This window comes from Corella eumyota, chromosome 6 (genome assembly GCF_963082875.1).
Source record: "Corella eumyota chromosome 6, kaCorEumy4.1, whole genome shotgun sequence".
Classification (NCBI taxonomy): domain Eukaryota; kingdom Metazoa; phylum Chordata; class Ascidiacea; order Phlebobranchia; family Corellidae; genus Corella; species Corella eumyota.
Window position 1 is genome coordinate 4,136,859 of NC_137495.1, and position 11,610 is coordinate 4,148,468.

The window sequence follows — 11,610 nt, forward strand, 5'->3', positions numbered from 1 at the left end:
CGGAGACTTCACGAAGTGTATTATAATGTCCTGAAGAAAAGACCTAGAATTTAACCAACCAAAGCAAAACTTTTTATAAACTTTAATTCATAGGCTTCTATTATTCTAAATAAATAAAAATTTAGTTGCCTTGTCAAATAATTTAAGAGCAGCTATATAATTTTAACACCGGCAGCGTGGTGTAGTGGTAAGAACAATTGCTACACCACCATGAGGTCGTGGGTTCAATCCCCACTGATCTCATGCTGTAGCGCCCTTGAGTAAGGCGATATAAACGGTATGAACTCCTGCTGACCCAGTACTTAATCAGCAGCATAATTACCGGGCAATTATAATCTATAATATCCCAAACTGCCACAGGTAACTCGAAACTGGGTCGAAATAACTTATGTTATTTTATGTTTAAGTCGCAAATTCGACTTTCCCACATCGAGGATAAAGATATATACAAAAAAAAATTTAAAAACATAAAAAGAACAGAAAAGTTGTATGTAAATTACAATCTTGTTTAATAAATAATAACACGCACATCCCCTTTACTGCACAATAATGATTTTAACCTAATCATTTAAGAAATAAATAAAGCAATAAAAAATAACACAACAATTAAGGCTGTCTTTGTCTTTGATTTGTTAAAGTTTTAATAAGGTCACAAAATCTCAAAAGTATTAGGCGGATCAAAACTCAGCAGCTAATTGCACGTTTAGTCAAATAAACAAAAGGAACAAAAATATGAGAAACCCAGTAAGATGGATAGTAAAATCTACAGAACTGCATCATCGAAAAAAACAAGTTAAACGTTTTAGTGTAGACTTTATATTACTATTTAACTTATATAAACGAAACAAGTTTTGAATGAAGTGATTATTTTAAGCAATAATAAGTTAATAAAAACAATAAGGAAACATAAAAATTAAAATAAAAGAAAAAGAAAACGTACTTGTGTAATAGGAGTAAGAAAAATGTGTTAAAAATTCCCAAAAAGGTTAGGCCTGTGTCTTATACAATCTATCGCTACGCTTTGTAGGAAAGTTCCTATTTACTTAATCTATCTACCAGTTCCAGCGCCAAGCCTTTGGCAAACGCGTTGTCGTATTTGTCAAATAAAAACCAACCAAAAATAACGCAGGATTTCTTTTCAAATCAAAGTCCCGTGCATATTTCGTTACGTCATTGAACAAATAGTTAGAAGTATGCGAGAAGGATCTAAGTTGTTGCGTCACTTGGTCATCAGACTTTACAGGTAGTGTTGTTTTAAACAGCCTTATTCAGGCGACAAGTTAACACTGGGATTAATTAAACCGATCACGTGAATTTAAAATGTCGGGGGGATTCGATAGGTTTATTGAATGATTTAATTCCACCTAAAACAACAAAAAAACCATGATAAAAGAAAGTTAAAATAACTTTTTACTTTTTTCCTATATTACCACGCCTAAATTTTCTTTGTTCGTTTATTAAACAGGGCGTGTGTCATTCTATATATATAAAATAACTTGTATAAAACGTGAGTTATTGCTAACCTTGTTTTAGTATTGATGATTTTTCTATATCTGCTTCGACGTTAATATAATCTGGACTTTGCTGTTGGGCCTTTAATAAAGTCTTCGGATCTTCGTCCTCGCTTATTCTAAAACAAAACAGATGTTAATTGGGTAAACAAAATACTTTGTTTGTAAATACTAGATAGACATTTTACCATATTCTTTTTTTTAGGTCTAATATAATTATAAAATGACATTATTGTAAAGGAATGTTTAAAATAGTAATGTTAATGACATTGTGTTCTCTGTATTAAATGGGTAACTATATTGGATCCGTGTTTAGCATGACATTTAAACAACGCACATAATTTTATTTGCTTATTCTGAAGGCAAAAGGGGCGTGGGCGGACATTTCAAAGTGAGAAATCGACATATGGCGTTTAGTTACACAATACCCAGTACGCCATTTCGTTAGAGTTTAATATAATATAGAATGGCAAATGTTATGAATAATGCATTTTTCTACAACGTGGGTTGGTGGATCTCGAAAAACAAACAAAACACCGTAACGGAATGGTAAAAATAAAATATCGGAAAACAACAAAATGTTAAGTTTGCATCTTTATGGGTAATTCAATCTTTTAGTTATTGGAGCGTAGTAAAATGCATACTTGACGATTTTTTTCGAGCAATTAATTTTTCGAGTTGTTTTTTTAAACTCTAGCCTCACGAATAATGTAAAAAAATGTTTCAAATATTTTGTACTATATAAAAGTTTGTGGCATATAAAAAATTCTTAGGCTATAAGTATTTTAATATACAAAATATAAATAGTAGTAAACCTTTATGGCCTATGTTAAAGCTTCGCTTTAAATTCCATATTGGTGTACAAATATTTAAGTTAAATCATTTTAAAAACTTACGATTTTTTGTGTCTTGTTCTTAACACTAAGGTAACAGTATCTTGAGAATTCCGGACAATTTCGCTTAACATTCCTACGCTGGTCACTCGTCGCCCATTGGCTGACACGATTTCGTCACATGGTTTGACGGTGCCCAACCGCAGGGCAGGACCACCTTCCAGGACACGGTTTACTACGACGCAACCGTCGTGATGTGGGATTACAGTGATTCCTATACCTAAAAGCAGGGGGTAATGAATACTACTATTTCTTGTCTATGGTAAAAAAGGTTGGCAACTACAAATAAATAAAACAATTGGAGTTATAAAATATGTCGAAGCGTGGCATAGTAGTTAAGGAAGTGTTTTTTTGTGTAGGAGCAAAGGTTCGATCGCCACTGCCTTTAAGGTTAATTAACTAATAAGTCTTTAAAATTAACTTACCTATGCCACTGTTTCGGTTATTCGGTAGCTCTACAGTTCTACATCCTTTTGGCACTCTTTGTTTTTTCTCGCTTACATAATGATTTTCGGGTCGACAACTTTCAGTTCGTTTAGTATTTACTTGCAAGCGGTACACAGCTTTCTCGGCGGCTTCAATACTGTTATTGATGTATTTGTATCTTAAGATATCTTGGCGGTTCTGTAAGAACAAGAATATACAATTAACTATGTGGAATTGTGGTTTCTCGTACTTTTATCCTTCTAACCCATTTAACCTTTGCGGTTGAATATCATTAAAGGATTTCTTTATGTCTTTAAAATTCCCAAGTTGCTTAGTGTGGTATTGTAAGTCAAAGCGCATTAACCAAAGCGTGCTTACATGCCACACTTTTCTAATCTAATCTGATGATAATAAATATTCTCATGGAATTAGTGGATTACATGAAATAATACCTCTACAATGATTATAATGAGATCCAACAGAAAACAAACCCGCAATATTAAAGAGTGTTTCACCAACAACATCCGATGCAAATTAGCCTTATTATTTAAAACAAATTTTTTTTTGGCAATGTGATGACATTTAAAATGCATAAATGACTTGTTTACCCCATTTTGTATACATTTCTTATGTCTGCGGTCGTACACCTAAATGTTCTCAATCAAAATCGAATCAGTTTTCAATTCCTCGAAAAGCAGCAATTCGATTCGGTTCCCCCCAAAATATTACATGATAGTGTTATTAACCAAATGCGCCGTGAAATTTGATATCAACAAAACACTTGTTAAGTTCGATCGCTTGTTTTTTTTGAACGAGGTTTGAGAAAGGCGCTTTGCCGAAGACATGGCACTTTGTTTATTTTTTTGATCTTAGTTTAACGTCTCTTAAACGTACGCATGGCATCTGACATTTTGCCGATAAAAATAAAAACTTGGCCGAGCAATTTTCGAAAATTTTGCATGATTGCTTTGTTTACGAGGCATTTAGAATAATAACAGTTAGCTTAAACTTAAAACAAAACCCTCTAGAGTATAAGTTTACTATATATGACATCTAACTAACCGCATAACCAACAACCATGCAATATATTAATATAAAATAAAATTAGGTACTCGGTTAATTTTTAAATCTTAAATTTTCAAAGCAAGTTTTAAATATTTCTACGAACATTAGAAGTTATTCTTTTTGTCGGGCAGAAGATTAAAACCGCGATACGCTTTATCGACGAATTTGTTTGGTGACATATTAGACGCATAATCATATAGAAAAATAAACATTATTTTCTCCCCCTTCTTACACATAAACTATGTCACGAAACCTGTGCTTTACAATGGCCCGCGGGGCCTCGATAACCAAGTCACGCATTAAGATGAAGTCATGGCGCTCTTTCGACTGCGCGGAAAGGTTAAATATACGAACAAGGGGCGTTGTTTACCAAAATGATATATTTTCTGAAAATATCTGGCGATTGACCGCGAGATACCTTTCGACAAAACTTGAGTCAGGTGTTAGAATAAGAATGTGGCTGGCACTAAATTAATTTTATTGAGAACTTCACCAAAAAAATCAGACCAAGATATTTTAAATTTGATATTACCATAACAAAATTAGATTTAAATGTTAAACTACCAAACGAAATCAAGTTTTTAACAATTACAGCATACAATATATATAAATATATAACCTCAACCTATTTTTAATGTCACCACTCTTAACTTAATATCTCTACGCTAAGAAAACGCATAAGACATAACTACACACACCCATCCAAAGACTTTATTTTGTACACTAAACAATATAGGATAATCTGGACATACAAAAACAAAAATGAAAATTTATATAAGCAAAAAATTATTAGGCGAATTTTTTTAAGATCAGACTAAAGCATTAAAACCATTTCAAAAATTGTGATATTAGTAATGCTTATGTTAACATGTTTTGTAACCAAACAACTGTGTGTTCATGTATTACCTAGCAGTTTTGACTTTAATTAAATTAAACCAAGTTTTTTTTATTTGAGCAACGCGAGAACTATTTTAAGTTAGGTAATATTTAACAGAATAGTTATTACAAATAACCCACGTGGTCATTGAGAAAGGGTTAGAACATAATATAATGTTTATTTAGTAAGATCAATAAAACATTATCACACTTAACTAAGTCTTTCATCAATTCTCTCAACACTTTGGTATTTTTTTGTGTCAAGTATTTTAAAGAATTTGGGTAATTTTCCCCCAAAAAATTTAAAAATTAAGAAATAACCCAACTTAAAATTCCCCCCCTTTTTAGACTGCGAAATATAAATAATAGGTTTTACCTGTTTAATCTCAACTTAAAAATGATTTAACTTAAAACCGCAATTTTTTTTTCTTTTTTAGTCAACTTCAACAACCGAAATGTCAATTTTAATAAACACCTCAAGTTATCCCCTTTATCGAACATAATTGTTTACATTTTCGTGGAACTTAAGCGAGTGAATGTGCAAATGACGTACCAGATAAGAAAGCACGTACGCTGATGACGTTACGAAAATATTTTTTCCAATCTCTCAAAATCGGTAAATATTTTCGAGGGGAAACAAACTACATAACGTTTTGCAACTCAAGCATAATAGAGACGTGATTAATTTTATTTTGTGTTTTTTCGTGCATTTATTTTTTTCAAAATGGCGCTGTAAACATACAGTTGCATTAGGTAATTTGTTCACTGAAAACCCTATTCACTATTGTCGTTGCGATAACGGTCGTTAATTTAAATTCGAGCGTACGTTTCCGCGCCGTAATTTGAGATCAATTGATGTCGAAATACGATTAATTTAGCTGCCTGTCAGCCCGGTCTATTCTACATCCCATATATAAAGAACAAATAAGGGAAATCCACCCTTAATTCACTACCACAAACAGGTTATAACAAAAATGATTAATAACCAGGAGTACTACGTAGCCTAAACCCACTAGAAGTTGTGACGACAAATGGCCCAACCATAATTAATCAAGTTTTGTAGTTACATCCTTTATGTCAATATATGGCGATGCGAATTATGATTAATTGCGACCAAACACAAAAATTGAATACTAGTGTTCAAATAATGTGAATAAAAAAATCCATTGACCACAACGCGTTGATCTTTATTTAATTGGAAAAATGTGGTTTAAACCTAAAGTATTAGGGGCATTTCCTAGTCAATAATTCCATATAACGTTATCTTCTATTTCTCCTATTCCCATATACATTTCCAATTACAATTCATAGCGTGTTCTTTTCTGTGTTTTTAATGCCACAGCCTCAAATGACGCCTAGTAATTCTCCCTACCACTACATAGGCTCCGGGCCATATAATAATGTTCTAAAAGCCCTGAAAGCCAGAGAAATTCGTCGTGTATATTGCTTTTAACGATGGACTTAGATTACATCTCCCTTAGCTTATCTCGATTCATCTAATGGTTATGTCGTCATTTTGAACTTTAAACGTTCTGCGAACTAGATAAAATGTTATTTCCTAAAAGCATATTAAATTCAATGGCTTACATTTTTGTGTGTTAAACCAATTCAGTTATATGTAAATGGATAGCTAATTATCAGGCCTATAGTGTTACCATTTATATCGTTCAACGTTGAAAAGGCGACTTAACTAAACTCTTATCCGGCCCAACGGTAAATTTTTTTTAAAACCATTCACTACCCTAACTAAAACAGGGATTTCAATTTAAAATATGTTACTTTAGTTTAATTTCGTTAGGGATACATTTTAATTAAACACCCTTATCATATTTTTCTCCCGCTATCGTTATTTGATTTGGAAGTGTTTTGTTGGGTTAAAATATTTTTAGAATCACTATAATGTCATTTCAATTTCCGGTTGGCCACATAATACATATGATTTTACAATACAATTCTTATCAAAACCAATATTAAAGTTTAATGAAACACTTACTTTATAATGAATAAGTTGGATTTGAATTTGGGCCACCCATTTCGTATTTTCCTTTGACCTGAAAGTCAGCGTTTCCCCTTGCTCGGTTTCGATAACAAAATAGCTCCTATCCGACTCTCTTTCCTCGCCTTGTTTGGCAACACTGCGAATATGGCACAAAGGCAAAGTCCGGAGCGGTGAGTTTTTGGTTTTAGTTTTGTTTCGGTACCAGCGAAAAGCGTCTGTCGATAACACACAGTATTTTCGTTTCCAAGACGGTCCAATTGGGAACATTCGGCGGTCAACTTTCTTTTCCAAGATGCCCTCGCAGACTTGCTCAATTTTTTCAGCACCCATTTCGAATACGTCTTCGCTTACTAAGTCACTAATAATTCTTCTGTTTGTAATAGAAGGACAGCACAAAAAACAGGCCCTCGTTGTAGTAGCTCTCTGATAACGCACTCTACGATCTGTCATATATTCTACTTGATGAAACTATTAGGCAATCCTGTAACGCAGTATTCTTATTTACAATAGGTTGATTTGGAAATTCATGGAAATTTGCCACCGAATCTAGTATCAACAGGATATAAATTGAAGTCGATTGGATTCGTTGTATAGAGCAGATGGTACAGACGTCTATTCGATAGAATATTGAAACACAACGCGATTTCTTAATCTTTTACTGTTATCATAATCCCATTACATTTAACTTTAATTTAGGCTGTGTGTTATATTTAGCCTTTGTCGTAAAACTATGCAGTCAACCAAGTTTCTGAAAAAGCAATAAAAAATGATTCATAAAATTGACTTAAACTTTATTGAGAAAAAAAACAAAGACGTCTATACACATTCAACAAAGACGTCTATACACATTCGTCATTTTGTATTTTTAAATATTTTTAACCAAGCGTAAATTATTAAAAAATTTCGATATATTCAAGACCCAATATTATCAAAGTACACTCAATTTTTTTTCTAACAACTTAATGAAGCTGAACTTTAGAATTTGGGTTTGTGGTTGTAAAATAATCACAGAGATTACCGCAGTCTATTTGTTTTAGCTGATGAGAATAGGATTTTGCGAACCAAGGCACTTATGGTCCTTTAAAATAATGTTACAGTCAGCAATAACCTACCAATTTTCATAACCTCATACTTTGTTAAATTACTCGTTTTTATTGCTTAAAAGGCAATACGCCCTGTACCCAACCTAAATTTTCCGCGCACTTTAAAAACTATGAAGTGGTCACGTCATCAGTTAATACCGATTGCTTTCATTTTATATACAAACTTAATGAATATACATTTCAGTGCTGTGTTACAATTCCTCTGTTTTTTATTACACAACGTATCGCATTACAGTTTTTCCGTTTAACTTTTCATCAGTTATCGAATAACAAAACTTCTTGTTTTGTCGTAATAGTATTCGAACAACCGCCAAATTTTTAGTCGTCGGGAAATGATAAATTTCCGTTTCCAAAGTTCGGAGAGAAATCAAACTTTAAACAGCGGACCTAGGAAGTTTTAACATCATCTAACTTCCACTACAATGACGGTTGTTAAAATCTACTCATAACTTTTAAAGAGGCATGTTTGAAAAACCCTGTTTGTTTTTTAACTGTTATAAGCTAAGCTATAACTGGTATTTACCTTCTAAAACCGGATAGGCCGTTGTATATTCTAACATATTCATAACTCCCGTTTACTCATAACCACTTTCAGACTTTCTGACGATTGATTTAATTCGTTAGCGAATTTCCTATTATGATATAACACTGGCAACGCGGCGCGCATAAGCCAAAGGGGAACTCGATGAAATAGTTTCTCCCAACGCCGAAGTCATGGTATGCGGTCTGCGTTGTTAGTCAGTCGAGAACGAGCACAGTTCTTTTGTTGTGCGATGTGTTTACCTTTGAAAAAAGGCCCGAGCCTCGCTTTGCTTTTAACGAGCGCGTTTTCTCCACAGTCGAGCGAGTCTCATTGATAAAAAGAAGAATATTTATTTGTTGTTCGACCGCAAATTTTGTTCAAGATCCTGGTTCAATAAATATCAAACCAAGAACTTATTAATTTATTCGTGGAAAGCGGGAAATCGTTTACACATACGAGCCCGTATGTTGAATTTTTAATCAAATATTAATCAAGGCTTTCTAAATAAACTTTAATTTAAAGAATTTGATTACGTAATAAGATTCAAATTATACAAAATCAATAAACAGAAACTAAATAATTCTATGTAGCGTGATAATTTCGTTTCGGGATATTTATTTTTAGTTTAAATTTATTCTAAATAAGTTTAACCATCGGTGAAAATTGGCCTTATTTTAAACATCATGATTTTTTTCGGTCGATAAAATCACGCAACCTTAACCCAGCTTAAAAGTAAAATATGGTTGCCGCAAGCTGGGGTAATAAGCTATATATAGCAAAGACGTTTGTTGTAAAATGTAATAACCCAAAAATCAATAAACTTAAATATAAAACAACAATTAAATTAAATAATTTATAAAAAAAAATCTAAAAATCCCCTTTTTTATTTTTTAACCAAAGAACTGAGCATTTCTATTGGCAGTGGAAATATAATGGTCGAATTCTTTTCCCCACTGATCGAGGTCAAAGTTTGTAAGTACCGCAACTGCATTGCGTTTGGCGCACCAGCCATAATGTCCGCAGCCTCCTTTAGCTTTATAGAAGCGTTCATCTCCCCTTCCGCCGCTATAACCTTAGCTCTAGCCTCGCGCGAAGCCTCGGCTTCAGCTGCCATTGCACGCTGTAACTGGAACGGTAGCCTGACATCTTTTATCTCAATCCTTTCTACCTTGATACCCCAAACATCTGTAGCCTCGTCTAAACTCTGCAACATGCCGTGAGCAATGTTTTCCCTGTCTGTGAGAATTTCGGACAAACTTTTCGTGCCAAGCATGTTGCGCAAAGTCGTTTGAGCCAGTAGTCTTGTCGCACCATCAGCATTTTCTACGTTTGCAACACACATCGTGGCATTCTTTACACGGTAGTAAACCACAGCGTCCATTGCAACTGTTACACTATCTTTAGTGAGAATCTCCTGGGGTGGAACGTCGAATGACCTGGTCCTCATGTCGATTTTACTGTAGTTATCAGTACAAAGAATAATAAAAAATATTCCTGGTCCTTTTGCACCGCCTAACAGTCGTCCGAGACGAAAGATCACGGCTCTTTCATATTCTTGAACCACTTTGATGCAGTTAAAAATGGATATTGGCAATGTTACAAGCATAAGTAACAACGAAATTCCTATGAGAAAATATCCACATAATCCAATTTCCGGACTGTTTTCATTTTCGTTTACTACCTGGGTTTGCATTCTGCTCGAAGGATCGACTTTGTTGTTCATAAATCACAACCTGCTTCTTATTTTATTAAGTGAATTACCAAAATTTAAAAAAAGCTAAAATAAAGGCACCTTGGCCTTTTTAAAATTATTTAAAAAAAAACAAATTTAAAATTTAAAATGGAGTTGTTTTGTGACGACGTTTTTATTCATTATTAGAAACAATGCTATATATTTAGTAATTGCCCAATCGAATTCCATAAAAACTAGGTAAAAAGTAAATTTGGGGCTCATTAAAAAGCGTATTATGTTTGTTAATTAAATGTAAGTTAATTTCTTGTTTATTTTATTAACATTTTACCATATGTTGTTGTGTCTATCACCACAAATCCTAAGTTAACAACAAACTTAAAAATTCATCTTATAAACAATACGTTTAGGAAGTTATTATATCCCATAAAGCAAACGTGATATGAGCTTTTCTTAGTTAAATGAAAAAAGCAAAATTTATTTGGATGATAACAACAACAACCGTCAAAAAAGTGCACAAATTTTATTTTAAAAGCCTAACTTTGTTTACAGGATAACAGGTCAAACTATTTAAAATCGCGATCAAGTAGTTGGATTAATTTAACTTGTTTCTCAAAAGGTATAGTCTTAATTTAAGATAGGTGAAAACTTAATTTTAAAAATGAATGCTGGATTTCTGATGTTTCTACTAGTCTTTGGCGTTACATTTTCTACGCTGCCAGGTATTTAGAAGAGTATAACCTAATTTACTGTAGAATTACATTAAAACTGGGTACTTCAAGAAAACCTATTTTAGAAATTGTTCTCAAAGATTATTTTAATCAAGCTTTTTGTAATTAACAGAGTGTACTTCAGCTGAAAATGAAAGAATATTTCAGGTTTTGAGATCGCTAATGTTAGATGAAGATGAGGCAACGGGAGACGATAGTTCTGATATAGAAGGCTCAGATTCTTTAGGAAGTGATATAATGACAAACACTGGAACTGTGATTGACAAAAAAACAAATACAGTGAGCTATTGAAAACCCCTTTTTTGCCTAACATATTTAAAAAAAAAAAATACCTCAATTTTTAAAGTTTTTTCTAATTTTTAAAGGTTAGCTTTAGCTGTATCCATTTTTGTGTGAGATTCACCAAAATTAAATGCTATAACCCAGCCGTAGTTCGAAAAGGTAAATACTTTAATTAGTAAAAAAAAAATTATAAAACATATAATCTAGTATCAAAATTTTTCTTTAACTAAATATAAATAATATTTTTCAGGTCTGTGCAGCTTTTGCCGAAAACATGTCTGCCCGCCAGTAGTGGCACAAAGTCAAATTGTGACATAACTGTGCCTAAAACTTGCAACAACGCGTGACACATAAGGGCCGCACAAGCCACAAATACTTGGAAATCTGATCATGTAACGAATAATAAATATACTCAGATAATGTTATGCCATGTGTTTTTTTTATAGAAAACTGATCAAAACAGGTTTACCCTATTTTTAACTGATTTGAAATACAACCAGTTATGCTATAT

At 33.0% G+C, this 11,610-nt stretch overlaps 2 protein-coding genes and 1 pseudogene across 2 annotated transcripts; 1 reads left to right on the forward strand and 2 right to left on the reverse strand.

The window, feature by feature from the left end:
- Nucleotides 1–492: 492 nt before the first annotated feature.
- LOC145754704 (uncharacterized) lies at nucleotides 493–7,514 on the reverse strand. Its single transcript, XM_082570809.1, has 5 exons — nucleotides 6,765–7,514; nucleotides 2,830–3,028; nucleotides 2,408–2,624; nucleotides 1,524–1,630; nucleotides 493–1,364 (listed from the first exon to the last, which is right to left on the reverse strand). The coding sequence occupies exons 1-5, from the start codon at nucleotides 7,218–7,220 to the stop codon at nucleotides 1,306–1,308; spliced, it is 1,038 nt and encodes a 345-aa protein (XP_082426935.1). The 5' UTR covers nucleotides 7,221–7,514; the 3' UTR covers nucleotides 493–1,305.
- A 1,765-nt stretch (nucleotides 7,515–9,279) lies between these two features.
- LOC145754669 (stomatin pseudogene) lies at nucleotides 9,280–10,119 on the reverse strand (annotated as a pseudogene).
- Nucleotides 10,120–10,702: 583 nt separating this feature from the next.
- On the forward strand, nucleotides 10,703–11,608 carry LOC145755548 (uncharacterized). Its single transcript, XM_082571787.1, has 4 exons — nucleotides 10,703–10,808; nucleotides 10,930–11,096; nucleotides 11,183–11,258; nucleotides 11,350–11,608. The coding sequence occupies exons 1-4, from the start codon at nucleotides 10,748–10,750 to the stop codon at nucleotides 11,415–11,417; spliced, it is 372 nt and encodes a 123-aa protein (XP_082427913.1). The 5' UTR covers nucleotides 10,703–10,747; the 3' UTR covers nucleotides 11,418–11,608.
- Nucleotides 11,609–11,610: the final 2 nt, after the last annotated feature.